The sequence below is a fragment of the Lepisosteus oculatus genome, chromosome 29 (genome assembly GCF_040954835.1).
Source record: "Lepisosteus oculatus isolate fLepOcu1 chromosome 29, fLepOcu1.hap2, whole genome shotgun sequence".
Classification (NCBI taxonomy): Eukaryota; Metazoa; Chordata; class Actinopteri; order Semionotiformes; family Lepisosteidae; genus Lepisosteus; species Lepisosteus oculatus.
This window is the reverse complement of record NC_090724.1, coordinates 8,456,565-8,474,012: the sequence shown is the minus strand read 5'-3', so window position 1 is coordinate 8,474,012 and position 17,448 is coordinate 8,456,565. Positions and strand designations below refer to the sequence as shown.

General features: G+C 55.0%; 1 protein-coding gene across 2 annotated transcripts in view; it reads right to left on the bottom strand.

The window, feature by feature from the left end:
- Window positions 1–17,448, bottom strand: part of cpamd8 (C3 and PZP like alpha-2-macroglobulin domain containing 8) — a 56,319-nt gene that overhangs the window by 13,047 nt on the left and 25,824 nt on the right. For both annotated transcript variants that reach the window (XM_069185934.1, XM_069185933.1), the window contains exons 23-36: window positions 17,138–17,189; window positions 16,427–16,725; window positions 16,085–16,310; window positions 15,263–15,439; window positions 14,011–14,092; window positions 8,785–8,941; window positions 7,087–7,161; window positions 5,907–6,072; window positions 4,950–5,036; window positions 4,707–4,843; window positions 4,403–4,558; window positions 3,684–3,746; window positions 2,350–2,576; window positions 1,650–1,737 (exon numbers count right to left, since the gene is read on the bottom strand). In XM_069185934.1, the coding sequence (XP_069042035.1) occupies window positions 1,650–1,737; window positions 2,350–2,576; window positions 3,684–3,746; window positions 4,403–4,558; window positions 4,707–4,843; window positions 4,950–5,036; window positions 5,907–6,072; window positions 7,087–7,161; window positions 8,785–8,941; window positions 14,011–14,092; window positions 15,263–15,439; window positions 16,085–16,310; window positions 16,427–16,725; window positions 17,138–17,189 (1,992 nt within the window). The remainder of the gene's footprint in view (window positions 1–1,649; window positions 1,738–2,349; window positions 2,577–3,683; window positions 3,747–4,402; window positions 4,559–4,706; window positions 4,844–4,949; window positions 5,037–5,906; window positions 6,073–7,086; window positions 7,162–8,784; window positions 8,942–14,010; window positions 14,093–15,262; window positions 15,440–16,084; window positions 16,311–16,426; window positions 16,726–17,137; window positions 17,190–17,448) is intronic.

Here is a 17,448-nt window from a genome sequence, read left to right as displayed (position 1 = left end):
AGCCTGGGGTACGTCTCCCCGACTCCGGAGAGCCGCCCTCCCCGCGCCAGGCACGCTTATTGAAGACACCTGGAGCTGCCGGAGCGCCAGGCCACGCGGACCAGGGCTCCATTCTTTCGTCCGGTTTTCCCAAATCAAATTTCTCCCGGCGTCCCGCCGCTGGGCCCCGGAGCCACTCCGAGCAGGCGCCCCCACTGCGCCGTGACCCCAGCGTGACTGGAATTTTCCAGGTGAATCGGAATTATTGCTGGGCCCCGCTATTAAATTTCACCTCTAAGTGCAGGCAATTAACATCATTATCGCCTGCGCCGCCGAGGAAACGATTTCACATCTTCCTGGGGCGGCCTTGGCTGAACCCGCGAGCTGCTACCGAGTCCGACAGCTTCACAGCTCCGGGCGGTTTCAGATCCTGGCGTTCTGGGGCGCGCAGGGCCGAGAGAGGAGGGTCTCGCCTATGACTGGGGTTAGGCGTCGGCAGGGAAGGGTGGATATTGGGGTGCGAGCCTGCAGCTCCCCTGGGCGCGAGCCGTTCATGAGATGAGCAGAGCTGGGGAGCTGAATCTGGGCCTCTCCGACTGCTGTGTAGCTGGGGCTCCATCACCCCCAACCCGGTAACGAGGGACCATGAGTTACAGAGCACCTGCTGGCCGTATCTGCATGGGGCTCTGCCCCCCCAAATGCAGAGAGACAAGGGTGGGGTGTGCAGTATTATTGACCTACAAGGTCAATGATGCTGCGCTCCTCACCCCCAGGACATCTCTCTATTAGGAACATCTCTTACTGGGGACCTTCGATAACGAAGGGGGGGTTTTTACTGTGTTCCTCTCCTCGGCCCAGCGGAGGCGCCACATGGGGAGAAGATGGCCTGGGCCTCTCTCAGGCTTGTAAGGGCGGTCAGTGTCTCACCCGGCGACGTGTCCTCTCGGAGACGTCCGCCGCATGCGCTCCCTCCCCGGCCTGCGCCGCGGGCCAAAAACACCCCTCTTTCCCCGCGATCCGTGTCGGAATGACCGGCATCGCTTCATCCCTTTTCCTGGCTCCTGGCATCCTCATGGAAAAGTACAGCCAAAACCCCCGAATCCCCCCTGGAAATAGACGCATCCACAGGTCCGGGTGGGGGGGGCAACTCTGCCCCAGCCAAGGAAAGATGGCTCGGAACAGCCCAAGGGGGCAGAACGGGGCAGAAAGGGGGGGTAGTTTCTGGAGTCTTAAAGAATGCACCCCCCCCCCCCAACCCTGCAACACAATTCCTGGCTGAAAATGACCACACACACACTGAAGAGGAGGGAGTGGGGCTGGAGCTGATAAATTCCAAGACACGCTGCCTCCGCTCAAATCGCCTCCAGATGTGGGGAGCGAGTGTCCGTCCCCGAGCGGCAGTAAACAGGCCCGGATCGGGCCGATTTCCCAGGGATTCGCTTCAGACAGCCCCCCAGGCAGCCGCGCGGAATGAGGGCCTGTCCACAGAGGGCACTACCCCCCCCGCGGCGTGGGCCGTGATAGGAGATTCAGTGAGGGGCCGCACCGCGGAGCACAAGAAACGTCGGGCGCGCGCAGACTGGACGCCGGGCACCACGCTGGACGGGCAGCGCGTCCTTCCACCCACAAAAGTGGTCGTGGACACAAACGGCGCGCCCCCCCCGTCTTACCTTCTCCAAGCTCTCCACGTCAGGACGGAATCCAGACAGCAGCGGCACCTCCAGGACGGCCATGTTGGACGAGCCAGAGTGGAGCCACCTGGAGGGAAGAGGCATGATGGGAAGCCTGCAGTGGCGCGGTCCCTTACAGCAGCCCTCAAACTGACGCTCAGAAATAAACCTTCCGGTCGGAAAATGACTGAAACTGCCTGTTACTACCAGCAGGGGTAAAACCACCTGTTCCATTCCAGTCCGGTTCTTATGCTTATTGTTTTTACAGAGACTATGATCAGCACATTTTGCACACACCTAGGTATTTATTTATTTTTATTTGTTTTGTTTGTCTTTTGGTCTGATGTCTGTTTTGCTTGTCTTGGGCTGGACTGCTGTAACACATCAATTTCCCTACGGGATTAATAAAGTATTATCGATCTATCTATGCTCCGACTGCTTTTTTTGATGGTGCTACTGCAGCTGGATGAAAGTGAGCAATTTAAGGGTAAATTACACAACCGAAGACCAAACTTGGGTTGAAGCTCAGGCCTTGCTGTTGGACAGCTCCAGACCTGCACGATTCAGAGGAAGCTTTGTGCGTGCGATGAGCAGGACTTGTTAAACACGTTCATTTGTTGCCCTTTATGAAATCAACAGTCCCATTCAGTCACGCTAAATACCCCACCCTCCTGCCCCGGCCCCAGAGATACCCCCCCACCTGGCACAGGCCTCCAGGGTGACGCGGTACTCCAGCTGGTACTGATCCGACGCCGGGTCGTCGTCATCGGTCACCGCCCTCTGGTGGCGGCCGAACTCCGAGCGGTTGTCCGTCCGGGATCTGGGGCGGGGTGGCGGCCGGTGCTCGGGCTTGGGCTCCTTCAGGCTGACGCTGAGCTGGAAGGCAGGCTTGGCCACAGGGTCGGGAACGTTGTAGGACACGTCGATCTGGGAGGCAGGGCGAGTAAAGGCCGCAGGTGAGGAGGAGGGGGGGGTGGGGGGGGTCTGTTCGGCTCTCCTGGCTCTTCCTGGGGGATCCCAGACCTCCAGGACTCCAGCAGGTGGCTCCTGCTGCCGGAGGGACTCGCAGTGCAGCAGCAGCTGTTCTGCAGAAGCCCTCCAGGTGTCCTCCCAGCTGCTCACAGCCAGCCAGGCCCGGACTGTGGCGCTCGTCGGCCCTCTGCACTTTCACCCCAGGAGAGGGGTCAGCGCCGGTTGAATGACGTTGATGGACAAGATGCACTTTAAACTGTTCTCATGCTAAACCCCGTGACTGATGGGGCGAGTCGAGAGACCATCACTTCCACACTTCTAGTTTCTAGAACAGCTGCTAGAGAGCGTGTGATTGTTGATGTGGAGAACCGAGAGTCGATCGCCAGCGTGTTGTTTCAGCTCGTTTTTCGTGAGTCACTAGTGTTTCCCTCCTTCGTAGGTCCTAACAGTTTCCCAGGCCCTAGGTACTGTGCCTGCACTGCCTAATGGGAAATCCAGCACTGGTCAAAGCACATCCTCAAAGCACTTCAGACCAGAGAGCATGATAGCATTGTGTGTCCTGGGGCCCTGTCAGTTCCCAGGCAGCTGAGGTGCAGCGGGGGGGATGAGCTAACGCAAGTACAGTCCCAAATACAGATTGCATTTCTTCACAGTGATACAGCCAGAGAGCCTCAAACCTTAGTGGAAAGGGGCAACTTTCAGGCGCCTCAAACGTCTGAGCTGCCTGGGTGGGTTGCAGGCACAGGTGGAGTAGGCCAGAGATCACTGCTTTTAGTCTGGGTCGTGTCATGAGCCAGCTGGGCCCATGTAGACAGAATGCCCGGAGGAGCCACAGACCCTTTGCAACAGCGCCCCCTGTGGCGAAGTGCCCACGGGTGTCTGCTCTCCCAGCGGACAGCCACCTCGCTTGCAGGAAGAGGTGCACCGACATTCAGATGATGTGCAATGAAGATGGCACCCGCTCTGAGCACAGCTGCTTAAGAACTGGTGATACCAAACCAGAGTCACGCATCTAACATTTTCAAAGTGCAACAACATGCGAATGAAGAAAATATGATGCACCTGCATGAGACAGCAGCCTTCTCCTTTGGCGCTGACAAACAGGCCCGTGGGGATACTGGGGATCTGCAACACAGGGGACACAAAGATCAGAGCTACACAGTGCTGCAGGCACAGTCAGTCACTCTCAGAGCTGCAGGCACGGTCAGTCACTCTCAGAGCTGCAGGCACGGTCCGTCACTCTCAGAGCTGCAGGCACGGTCCGTCACTCTCAGAGCTGCGCAGTGCTGCAGGCATGGTCAGTCACTCTCAGAGCTGCAGGCACGGTCAGTCACTCTCAGAGCTGCGCAGTGCTGCAGGCACGGTCAGTCATTCTCAGAGCTGCACAGTCCAGATTGCATGGTCAGTCACTCTCAGAGCTGTGAAGTCCAGCGGGCGGTCAGTCACTCTCAGAGCTGCGCAGTGCTGCAGGCACGGTCAGTCACTCTCAGAGCTGCAGGCACGGTCAGTCACTCTCAGAGCTGCGCAGTGCTGCAGGCACGGTCAGTCACTCTCAGAGCTGCGCAGTCCAGCGGGCAGTCAGTCACTCTCAGAGCTGTGCAGTGTTGTAGGCATGTTGAATCCGTCATCATAGAAACATAATCTAATTTTAAATTAAATTTATCAAATTATTTTACCCAGTCAAAACCAATAACCCTCCCTCTCAAAGGAGATCAGAATTACATCTCTGCTAAGGATACATAAAGATGCAATACGTCAGAGGGTCCAGCAGGGGGCGTTACCACAGCACTCTGCAGAATCTTCTTGTTGTCCTTGTGCAGCTCGAAGGTCTCCTGGAAGTCCAGGTTGGTAGAGGCCAGGGAGATGGTGAGGTTGATGCCTCCCACGAAGGACAGGATGGCGTACTCCGACAGGGCCTGCAGCGCCACGCAGGTATCCTGCCAGCAGGGGGCGAGCACGAGCGGGTGACGGGAAAGGCACAGACAAAAGAAGAACAGTGAAGACCAGTGGCATGCAACTTTGACAAATCAGTTCCTAGCCCCTCCTGCCAAGCATTCTGGGGGGGGCGGGGGGGCTGCAGGGTACCTGTGTGGACGAGAAGCCCCCCAGCGCGTTCCTCTGCTGCGACAGCCACTTCACCACGGGCAGCGCCGAGGCCACGTCGCCCAGCTGGGTGTAGGTGAGCAGGGCGTAGGCTGTCATCTCCACCTCCGCGGATACCACTGCAGAGACAGACCGCCGTCAGGGCCCTGCTGTGAGCGCCCCCCAGGAGGAAGGACGACGCAGGGAGGAGGCGCTGCAGCTTCCCCGCTCCGAAAGGCGCTATACCTGACTGCGAGAGCCCGTCGCTGAAGCCCATGAAGGTGTCCTCGTCTGTCACCGTGCTTCCCATCAGACTCCAGTGCGTGAACCCATCTGCAGCAGGGCAGTGAAACGTTCAATAAAACAACGCACCTCTTTTTAAGGCCCTTTATTCCAGAGCGTGGGGCAGGACGCGGGCGTTAGCCCCTCACTACTACGGAGGACAGGAGCTTGCCTGCACACATGGCCAGTCCTGCAAGCTGCTAAAAGGCTTCGGCCAATATTGATCAATTAAGCCCAACACCCCAGTCAATTCCCACTTAGTTAATTGTTGGGGGGGAACCACAATCTCAATTTCTCAGACCTGTGATTCATTTTCGATAACAAAATAAACTCACTGCTGCTATAGAAAAAGCTGCCGCATCTCGAATTAAGCACAAAAATGGTGAACTTTGGGAAAGTACTGTGAATCACCATGTCGTAGAAAACCCCTGGTCTCTCCACGGGCGAGAGCGACAACCGCAACGTGAGCAGGCCCTTCCTGCTCACTAGTCACTGTAGTGATTCATATAGTGCGATGTACGAGAGAATTAGTACAGGTTGTGCACTGCAGAAAAGGCGCAACGCAAACTGCACGCAGAGTTAACAAGCAGTATGTGTTGGCAAAACCGTCTCCAAGTCGAGAGCAATATTTCTATTGGATTAGAAGAGATGTGTTCACAAGCCTGCTGGTTTATAGTGCAATAGGCCCGCAACACGTCACCCTGCCTCGTTATGAATCACAGAACATGGTGCTGCGCACACCTGGAAATTTGGACTATTTTGTGATGCAATTTGGAGGTTGTACAAGTGTCTGTGTACATTTTTCCTTTCACATGGTTTGAATCGGTGCCGATTCTTTCTAAAGCCGATATATAAATATACTGTCGTTGATGGCTTGGACAAAGGAGAAGCTTTAACCCAGGGGCCGGGCAGGCGGCTCACCCTGTGTGATGGCCATGTGGTTGAGGCGGCGCAGGGCGAGGGGGGCGTAGGAGCTGCGCAGGAGCGTCAGGGCGTAGGCCGACAGCGCGGTGGTGTAGGGGTCCTCCGCCGAGTAGGTGTTGGTCTCCAGGAAGTGCTTGGCCTTGGATACCGCCCCCTTCTCTTCCTGTCGGGGGGGGTCAAGGGAGCTATCAGGAGGAGACAAAAAACACCCGACACCCCGCCTGCCCGGTGCCAGCGCCTCACACCAGTATGACATCACGCTGACCGCCTCTGACTGCACTACAGCTTCATGCCAGCGAAGACAAGCGTCTGGGATGAGTTCATCACGCGACTAGTCCTGATCATCATTAAACATGATTCATGAGGCCACATGAATTGCTCACGATCACACTGTGACAAACAGTAATTTATCTTCATTCCACAGAAAATAACGCACTGCTTCGTGTTTAACGACATTCAAAATATTGACGCCTTTTACCAGTGTGTTTTTATGTAATGAAGTTCCCCAGTTCTGAAGCTCAGTTTTTGTCAGTGTTTTCTGACAAAGGGCTCAACAAATCTCTCTCTGTTTCTTTGTGGCCCAGGGTGTCTCCAATGGGTCGGGTTTCACAAAAAGCACCTCTCCAACGCCCAGGTCAGAACTTGCAGGGCCCACTCCCGAACGCGCCAAAAACCCCTCCACTTTGTGCTGCGGCTTTCATCTCTGCAGAGGGATCTTTTTTCAGGTGTAGACATCCTTCACATAAAAGCCTCCGGCTTTGAACTTAACGGTCTCATCTTTTAATTGTGGATCAGAGCTCGGAGTCGTTTGCTTTGAAGTGATGAATGGTGATGAATGGTTAAAGAGGTTTTCTTCCCCCCACTAGGAGCTCTTTGAAAAGTGGAAGTCTTCAGTCAACATGTTGCTCCACTTCTGGATGACGAGAGATCTTGTGTGTGTGTGTGTGTGTGTGTGTGAGAGTCAGGTGAGTCAGAGGGAGGAAGAGGAGAGAGAGGAGGAGAGGAAAAGGGCTGCATCCCTATAGTATCTTCATGCCTACAGTAGAGTGTCTGAGAAATGGCTTTGCAGACAAGTAAGACTGCAGACCTCTCCATGGTTTCCCTGCGACGATGCAGCAATCCACTGCGCAGGAACGCCCTGCCTGCGCAGATCTGCAGAGCGGCCGTCCCCACTCACCTCAGAGGACACTCCCGTCTCCAGCAGGGCCGCCACCACGTACGCCGTCAGCGAGATCTTCCCATGGATGCCTCCCTTCGACAGCCAGGGGAAAAGCAGTTAGCTTCCGCCTCCACATTCCTACTCACCCCCCCCATCTCTCACAGCCTTGGTCTGTCCGGCTCTGTCCTCGGCTCTCAGGCTCAACTGTACCTGTACATCACCCCCCCACCCCTCCCCCTCAGGCTCGACAAGCAACACAAGCTCCGGATCACACTGCCGCCAGAGCAATAAAGATCAACAGAACTTTTAAGATCCTCAGGGGCGATTCAGGGCCGCAGGGGTGCCGGAGCCTGTCCCGGGGACAGGATGCACACAGAGCACACTCACTCACTCACTCACTCGGACCAGGGCCAGTTTTCTCAGCAGCCAATTAACCCAGCAGCATTCATTTGGACCATGGGAGGAAACCCCTGTGAACATGGAGAGGACATACAGACTGCAGCTGAACCCAGGGCCCCAGCGCTGTGACACAGACACGCTAACCACTGCGCCTGCTGATGCCCACATTTACAACTATTTATTGTTATTATTATTAAAGCTCTCCCTATGTATTTCTCACAGCGCATCTGTACGAGCCTGTCCTCTCTGGGCAGGCAGGTCAGCCTGTGTCCAGTCTCTCTGGCCAGGCTGTGGTCACTGAGCCTGTCCTCTCTGGGCAGGCAGGTCAGCCTGTGTCCAGTCTCTCTGGCCAGGCTGTGGTCACTGAGCCTGTCCTCTCTGGGCAGGCAGGTCAGCCTGTGTCCAGTCTCTCTGGCCAGGCTGTGGTCACTGAGCCTGTCCTCTCTGGGCAGGCAGGTCAGCCTGTGTCCAGTCTCTCTGGCAGGGCTGTGGTCACTGAGCCTGTCCTCTCTGGGCAGGCAGGTCAGCCTGTGTCCAGTTTCTACCCCAGGCTGTGGTCCTCTCTGGGCAGGCAGGTCAGCCTGTGTCCAGTTTCTACCCCAGGCTGTGGTCACTGAGCCTGTCCTCTATGGGCAGGCAGACCAGCCTGTGTCCAGTCTCTCTGGCCAGGCTGTGGTCACTGAGCCTGTCCTCTCGGGGCAGGCAGGTCAGCCTGTGTCCAGTCTCTCTGGCCAGGCTGTGGTCACTGAGCCTGTCCTCTCTGGGCAGGCAGGTCAGCCTGTGTCCAGTCTCTCTGGCCAGGCTGTGGTCACTGAGCCTGTCCTCTCTGGGCAGGCAGGTCAGCCTGTGTCCAGTTTCTACCCCAGGCTGTGGTCACTGAGCCTGTCCTCTCTGGGCAGGCAGGCCAGCCTGTGTCCAGTCTCTCTGGCCAGGCTGTGGTCCTCTCTGGGCAGGCAGGCCAGCCTGTGTCCAGTCTCTCTGGCCAGGCTGTGGTCACTGAGCCTGTCCTCTCTGGGCAGGCAGGTCAGCCTGTGTCCAGTCTCTCTGGCCAGGCTGTGGTCACTGAGCCTGTCCTCTCTGGGCAGGCAGGTCAGCCTGTGTCCAGTTTCTACCCCAGGCTGTGGTCACTGAGCCTGTCCTCTCTGGGCAGGCAGGCCAGCCTGTGTCCAGTCTCTCTGGCCAGGCTGTGGTCCTCTCTGGGCAGGCAGGCCAGCCTGTGTCCAGTCTCTCTGGCCAGGCTGTGGTCACTGAGCCTGTGCTCTCTGGGTGGCAGTGCTCCAGTGTGCCCCTGACAGAGAGCTGCTCCCCCCAGCTCACCTGCAGGTCCTTGTTGAGGATGCGGCCCACGGCAGGGAAGGAGCCATCCTCCCTCTGCTGCGTGATGATCCAGTCCTTGGCCGCACGCAGCTCTGCGGGGTCGATGAAGATGAAGGCCTGGGACTGCGCGAAGGACTTGAGCACGAACGCGGTCAGCCTGCGGGCAGAGACGCACGGTCACGGGGAGAGAGAGAGAGAGAGAGCGGGGCAGATAGGGGGAGAGACTGAGGAAATGTGGATGAAAAGCAGGAGTTTGGGTAAGAACACGGAGAGGGGGCAGCTCAGGGCAGAGGGATGGGGATCGAGGGAGAGGGAGAGTGGTCCGGACTTCAGAGACATACAGAAACCCAGGACACATTAACAGCACATAATCGACAGCTGTTACATCCAGAGATCAGGACTCCCTCTTGGGAGAGAGAGGGGGTGTGTGGATTGTGGTTTGGGTCTGCCCTGGAGCTGTGGTCTCACTCTATGGGTATCTACGGGTCAGTACCTACGGGTCAGCAGCGGACTGGCCGCACTGCCGCAGGGCTGCAGTTTTAGTCTGTAAAGTCTCTGGCCTTCGACGCAGCTCAAGTCGGCGAGAAGCGTGTCGAAGTGGAGAACGCACCCCAGCTGGCAAGTCAACACATAAAACAAAGCCACAGAACAGCCTCATTGGGCTAACGAGCCCTAACTGCAAAACCACGCAGCTTTGCTGCAGCCAGTCCCCAGGCAGCGCCACTGATGAGGCAAGCAGCTCTCGGAATTTACAAAAAAAAGCATCTTGGTTTTTTTTTGGGGGGGCAGGGGGTTGGGGTTACAGAACGAAACAAAATCCCGAGCCAGGAAAGCTCATAAACCAGAGCACTAAATCCCGGACGATACCTCTCTCCCTGCGGGTGGCTGGGGAAGGAGGCTGGAGGGAGGCAGGAATTTTTAGCCCGTTAAGTAAGATGGTGTCACCAGGTTTAACAGCCCCGGCTGGGGGGGGGGGGCAGGAACGCTGTAAAGATGATTTAGTGGATGAGGAGAGGCGAGAGGGCTCATCGGGCTAGAGCTCGGAGCCTTGCTTTGCTTTAGAAGACGATGTCTTGTGAGCTGATGTAGTTTTACATATAAAAAGGCACTCAGCGGATTGTAACACCCAGCACCACTCAGAAACACTAAGAAGATGTTACACCAAGTTTACCAACTGCTACATATACTAATATATTATACATGTTAATCCTATACATATTTTATAACACAAAAAGTATATATCTTCTACTGTATAATAGGAATAAAGCACACCCTCTGGAATGGTAATACTGAATATCTTCCACGTCAGGAATAGTGTGTATCTTCTACAAGAGGAAAAGTGTATATCGTCTACAATAGGAATAGTGTGTATCTTCTACAAGAGGAAAAGTGTATATCTTCTACAATAGGAATAGTGTGTATCTTCTACAAGAGGAAAAGTGTATATCTTCTACAGTAGGAATAGCATATACTCTCTGGAACAAGAATACTGTACATCTTCTACAATAGGAATAGTGTACATCTCCAAAAATAAGAATAGTGTATATGTTCTGGAATATGAATAATATATATTTTGCAATAGAAATAGGATATAGTCTCTGGAACAAGAATAATGTATATCTTCTACAACAAGAATAGCGTATATCCTCTGCAATAGGCAATACTGTATATCTCTCTGGAATAGGACTAGAGCATTCCTTCTGTATAGTCCACGTCTGCAATGTGAACAGGGTACGATCACTAAGAAAGGCAAAGCAGATATCCTAGTGTACAAGCTGTGGCATCGGAAGCAGTCCGCAGGAGAACAGGAGCTGCTCTCCACAGTGCTGCGGCTCTCCGCAGGGATTGGGGATTAATCACCGAGGGGTCGTGCGGATTAGAACACTGTGTCCCACTTATTGGAAACAGACACGGGCTTGGGAGCCCGGGCCGGAAGAGGACCGCCACATCCAATCAGCACCTGACGCTCTGAGCCGAGCCTGCCGGGTTCCTCTACAAAACCCAGGACCGACACAGGACAGCCAACTCAGGGTGCCCCTGGGAAGCCGGGGCAGTGGCAGTGCATCATGGGAAATGACTTGTTTTTTTTTTTTTGCCGGAAATAATTTCGCCTTTTTCTTTGTCGAGCTGCAGGGCCACCCGTCAGCTCAGCTTAGTGCCTGCCCTCTGAAGACGCTGGTGACATTAGTGCCATTCAGCACAGGCACAGACAGCACAAACGCAAGGAACCAGCTCATTATGAACGCCTCAGATGCTATTAAGAACCCCCGAATGGTGTTAAGCAAGGAAGGCGATTCGGCACTGTCTAGCCTGTTTGGTAGTTAGTAGCTACTTGATCTGCTGATCTCATCCTGCTGCTTCTCCAGGGATGAGATGACATCACAGGAAGGGGAACTGTGAATCTGGCTGCTCACTGTGAAATGTGGAGGGCGAGATATGTATGACACAGGGGACGATGCCTTTATTTCGCTTCCACTTGCAAGAATTCATGAGGGACATGAGCAGCTCGACTCGTCACTCCTGTCCAGTAGAGCTTTCTGACATCAGCGTCCGTCTGCCTGCTCTGGGAGCTGCAGTGCCCCACCCAAGACAACTGCCAGTAACCGCCCCATAAAAAGCTGTTATTTTTCATGAAAAGTGCCACGATATTAACACAGTGCTTATTTATTATTAACACACCCTTTTCTGTAGAGTCTCTTCAGAACCCCAGGAAAGAGGACTGAGAGAGAGCGCTAAGCAGTGTGAATGTGTCAGGGTCGTCATCCCTCCTCTTAAGGGGGCTCCGGCCCCCAGTCCAGCCCCTCCTTATTTAATCCTGGCGCTCTCACTATTCTGGGCTCAGCATTGGGAGGGGGACCCCCGGATGCCCGCCTACCAGAGGGTCCAGGAGTGACCCTACGGCGTAGGCTTGACCACGGCGTCCTGACCATCTGAGTCCGGGGCTCGGCGCGGCCGGCCTCGTCATCCTCTCTTATTCCCCGTCCCTGCTCCGGATCCCGTTCCTGTTTTTAACCTCGTCTTGTTTCGTCTCGGATGGATCACCCGGTTCTGGACCTTGGACTTCGCCCCGGATTTCCCCCCTGGACATCTTGGACTAGTTCGCCTTGGCCATGCCCCCCCGAGCACCAGATCACCATCGTCACGCCCCCCCCATCTGTCAACCTGCCCTGATCCTCGCCGTCCGCTCCCCGTTGCCCTACTCCACTCACTTCCGGATTATACCGTCTGCACAGGGTCCCGAACAACGCCTCACAGGAACCCGGACCGGCCCCCGCTACAGAATGATCTGGATGCTATTGTCTGCTCCGCTGTCCTATCCAATCGGAGAGCTTGCTGCCTCCCCACCAGCCCCGCGGGCTGCGGCGCTTGCTGTAGGCTCCAGGAGAGACGGGGTTAAAGCAGGCTTCGACCTGCACTGTGCTCTGCTGCTCCCCCGCGTCAAACAGAGAAACCCCACTTTGTTGGCCTGAACAAGGCAAGCTCGTGAGTGAAATGGAAATGGGGGCAAACCACTACAGAGTACTGCTGGCAGACCTAGGTAATTAGACGGCCGTTCTGTGCCACTGGGAGCAACCCGGAGCCTGGCCTTTAACAGCAAATAAATCATTCCAGCCTCGCTTGCTTGTGTCAGGGAGCTAATTACGAGTTTATGTATAATACTCATGGGTTTACTTAACTCAGTGTTTTATAGAAAGAGCCTCCATTAAATATAATAACACTCCCCCAGCTAATAAATTGCATAGGCGCATGCCTGGGTATTTAGTCACCACAGTTTTGAAATCCCAGAGAATCGTGTTTAACTCTTACTGTTCTAGCCAGGGAAACGTGCCACATTTCTTTATGGTACAGAACCCCCTCTCGTGCAAACCTAAATACAGCCGTGCCAAAACACCGAGCACCAAACAGAGCAGGCACAAACACCTGACAAGGCCTCGTCTCGCCAATCCCGCCGAGCTGATTCAGAGTCTCCTATTCCAGCTGTGGAAAAGCCGTGGAAGAATAAGACAATTCCTCTGTTATTTTGGGACGGGCAGGTGGTGTATTCTGGCCCACCCTCACCGTGTCTGTATACATGTGATGTACATGCGCGCGCTGCACATTGATGTGTCGATGTGCACGGAGCATTTTAAAATCAAAATGGAAAATAAAACCGCTAGCGCCGCCCGCGGAAAACAGTTCCACATCGCACAGGGCTCTCAGTTTGGACACTGACAGGGTTCAGGAACACAGGGGGCCCACCCAGCCAGCATCCCCGGACGAATCGTGACCTTTCCCCCCTCTTTGTTTTCATTTCTGTCCCCCTGCTGGGTACTGGGTGCTGGCCTCCTCATGTACCATTGCCTGAAACCACAGCTGCCGATTCTGGGGTTGCTGGGGTGCTCTGTGGGTGTAGGGGGCACATACGTAGACATAGATCCACACACACCCACACACTCCACTGGATCTTGAGTAGTGAAACCTTTGCAATTCTTGATCTGAACGTGAACAGGAGTAGGTTTTGGCAAATGCAAAATGGGGGCAAAGTGGATCGCGTTCAAGGGCAATTTTCCCAGAAGCCAATGAACCTGCCATGTTCTTGGGATTGTGGGAGGAATCCCACACGAACATGAGAACACGCGGATAGCACCCCAGGTCTGGAATCGAACCCAGGGCCCCAGCACTACGAGGCAGCAATGCTCACCACTGTGCCACCTAACTAAAGCATTGTGTGCAGTACAATTCAGCTTCCATGCTTTATACCCATACTGCAACCCTGCCCAGTCTAAGTGGGCTAATGGGGCAAGGGGAAACTTGCAAAGTGTTGACAAATTCTAAAGCGTGTGGCAGGATGGTGGCGCGTGATGACCTAGTCATGAAGGGAAACTATGTGGCAGGGCCTTTAAGACTGAACAGGAGGCACTTCTATACACAAAGGGTTGTGGGAGCCTGGCACAATCTACCCTGTCTTGCTTCTTCCGAGAAACATCTGGATGAGATCCTAGATCAATTGGCAACTAGCAGGCCATCAGGCTGGACCTCCCCTCATTTGTATCTCTTCTCGTGTTCCAGCAGGATCAGGGGGACATTTGTGTGACAGTGGCAGGCTGTGCCGGACTAGGGGGGGTCACCCACAGGGCGGGAGGTTCTACATGACAGAAGGAGAGCCAGGCCCCAGGTCCATCGGCTGAGCCCAGAGCTGCTGCCCACACAGGTGCACAGCCGCGCTCTCCTCCCCAGCTCACTCACCACATGCTCCCCGAGGAATCCCGCTCTCCGAAGGCGCTGTAGGAGCCGTCCTGCCGCTTGTACGTCAGCTGTCTCTGGTACCCTGTGCGAGCAGGGGGGGGTGATGGGATTGAAGGGCAGGGGGAGAAAGAGAGAGACGTCAGGACCTGTATGTCTGCCCGCGGCAGAGCTGGAAATGAACCGAGACAGTTCACACTCTTCTTTCTTCGCACTCTTAAGCTTTAAAGCACAGCTCTGGGAAATAAACTGTGCCGCAATTAAAGCAATTACAGTGCAAATTAAAAAAAAAACATACTACCTTTTGTGTCCCTGAGCTGTGCTGCGCTGTTTACTCTCAATCAGCTTTTCCTCCCGATTAATTTCATGGAAAAACATATTCATTTATTTTTTTATTCCTTTATACCAGCACCATTCTTTTTGAATTTTAATTCCAGGCATTTTAAAATGATTTTCCACAGCTAAGGGTTTGAGATAGTGTGTGGGCCATATGCGACTGCTGTGTGTCTGTGCGGACTCCACACGAATGCAGCACTTTGTGGCATTGGGTCTGATTCTGTTTGCATGACTGCAGTGTGCGTGAGGCTATGTGCAGCTTGTGTGACTGAGAATGCACATGTGCAATTCTGGGTCAGTACCTGGATGGGAGACTCCTGGGAAAAACTAAGGTTGCTGCTGGAAGAGGTGTTAGTGGGGCCAGCAGGGGGCGCTCACCCTGCGGTCCATGTGGGTCCTAATGCCCCAGTATAGTGACAGGGACACTATACTGTAAACAGGCGCCATCCTTCGGATGAGACGTAAAACCGAGGTCCTGACTCTCTGTGGTCATTAAAAATCCCAGGGTGTCTCTCGAAAAGAGTAGGGGGGTAACCCCGGCGTCCTGGCCAAATTTCCCCCTGGCCCTGGCCTTCAAATAAATCCCTATCTCTGAACTGGCTTCATCACTCTGCTCTCCTCCCCACTGAGAGCTGGTGTGTTCGGAGCGGACTGGCGCATCATCCAGGTGGGGCTGCACACTGCTGATGGTGGAGGGGATCCCCATGACCTGTAAAGCACTTTGAGTGGAGTTTCCAGAAAAGCGCTATATAAGTGTAAGCAATTATTTTGCATTATAATTATTATTATTATTATTAGCTTGCCTTGGCGTGACGTACTGCGAATATCGCCCTTGCTGCAGGCTCAAACTCGAGGGGGGTGTGCTCTAACCGAGCGACAGCGTCTTGAGCTGGGGGGGTCTCCCAGGTGAGTTACACACCTTGCAGCAGGTAGTCCGTCGCCTCAGTCTCCACCTCCGGGCTGAGCTGCCGGGTCTTCTTCAGGTAACGCAGGACGAACACGTTGGGGGCAAAGTGGATCATGTTCTGCTCCCCACAGCCGAAGGGCAGGCGCAGGAGTTTGTCAAGATTGTTGAGGGTCGGGCCCATCACGTCCCCTGAGGCAGGGCGGGAGCAGAGCACATGGTCAGACAGCGAGAGGCCAGTCGGTTTCACAGGGCTCTTCGAACCTCGGGCTGTCCCCCGTCAATACAGCTCTATCACTCTGCAGATCACAGCTGGCAGCCCACTGAAGCCCAGCAGGTGTGAGCCTGGTCAGAGGTGTGAGTGGGGCCAGTAGGGGGCGCTCTCACCCTGCGGTCTGTGTGGGTCCTAATGCCCCAGTATAGTAATGGGGACACTGTACTGTTAAAAGTACTCTGACTCTCTTTTTCCTTAAGAATCCCAGGGTGTTTCTCGAAAAGAGTAGGGGTGTTACCCCGGTGTCCTGGCCAAATTTCCCCCTGGCCCTTACCCATCATGGCCTCCTAATAATCCCCATCTCTGAACTGGCTTCATCACTCTGCTCTCCTCCCCACTGAGAGCTGGTGTGTGGGGAGCGGACTGGCGCATCACCCAGGTGGGGGTGGAGGGGATCCCCATTACCTGTAAAGCGCTTTGAGTGGAGTGTCCAGAAAAGCGCTATGGAAGTGCAATGAGTTATTATTATTAACTGTTATTGATTCAGGGGGTTAGGGACAGGAAAGGCCCTGCGGCTCTAGAGGAATATGGGGTACCCCCAACCCCAAGGGGCGTCCGCTCACCGATCATGGAGGCGGTGGCCCTCTCGGAGCCTGGCACCATGTTGTGGGGCACGCCCAGGGTGAACGCCTCGTTGTGGTTCTCGTCCGAGTCCTCCTTGCGCCAGATCTTGAACTCGCCCGCCGAGCCCCAGCCCGTGGAGAAGCCGATGTGCCTCACCTGCCCGGGCGACACGCCCCCCCACTCCACGATGGCCGAGGTGTCGGAGGGCTGCGCGCCGTGGCCCACCTGCGGCACAGCAGAGTCGAGCCGTCACACCCCCCCCCCCTCGCCCTCAGCCTGGTGAGCCCGGGCGCTGCGGGGGGGGAGGGGGGAGGAGGAAGAGGCGGCACCTGGACCCCCACCTGGACCCGGCCGCCGCCCCAGCTGATCCAGAAGCTGCGGAACTCGTCCCAGGACAGGATGCCCTGCGTGCTGGCGCTGGCCACGGGCTCGCCCATCTTGCCCAGGGAGATCCAGGTGCCCGTGTTCTGGTGCCCTCCGATGACGATCTCCACCATCTCGGCTGTGTCGTGCGCGCTGGCGGACAGGGCGACGTGGGCGTCGTTGTGCGCCTTCACCGCCACCACGAACCCCGTCATGCGCCCCGGCTTCTTCACGTACTGATACTCGTACTTGTTGGGCGTGGAGATGTGGATTTTCTCTGGGTGGGGGGGATTTTAGAAACCAGAACAATAGCGAGACAATGATACTCCTGAGCATGGGCAACAGGCAGGGCCTGGCTCAACCTGTTATCTTCTGAGCCCTTCGTAATTTAACTGAAACCTTAATTGATACGTGACTTAGCTCTCAGAAAGCTGTGGATTTGAAGCAATAAAACTGATGAATACCTCATGAGAAATACCAGGAAGCTGTAATTAAGCTCACGAGAAGCTATATGAAAAACAGAGCTCGGCTGGAATGAACCGAAGCTGACACTGGGGAGAAGACTGGGTGACTAGGACCCTATTATTTAAGACTTGCGCTACCGGTTTTTTAGTAGCAAGCGATTGTAAAAAGACCCTGCCGATGACGCGGGGTGCACGGTGTTTTTCAGGGTGCTCTGGCGTACTGACCGTTTGGGCAGAAGAAGACGCTGTAGGTGTACTCTCGGGGCAGGCCCTCCGGCTGTGGAGAGACAGACACACGTACACGTCAGGCCCTGCGAGGAGGACGAACTCCCAGGGACTCCAGCAGAGCTACTGTACCGCGCGGTCCTGAGCTGTGTGGGGCGTGGCGGTCCAGAGTAAACAAAACACATCAAAGTGCTGTAGGTTACAGTAAACTTCAAGAGGTGCTCCATTCTTACATGAGTTTTAACATACTACATATTAAGTGTTTGCTAACCCTTGTCTTTTGGCCTTACGCATTTTGGGCAGATGTTATA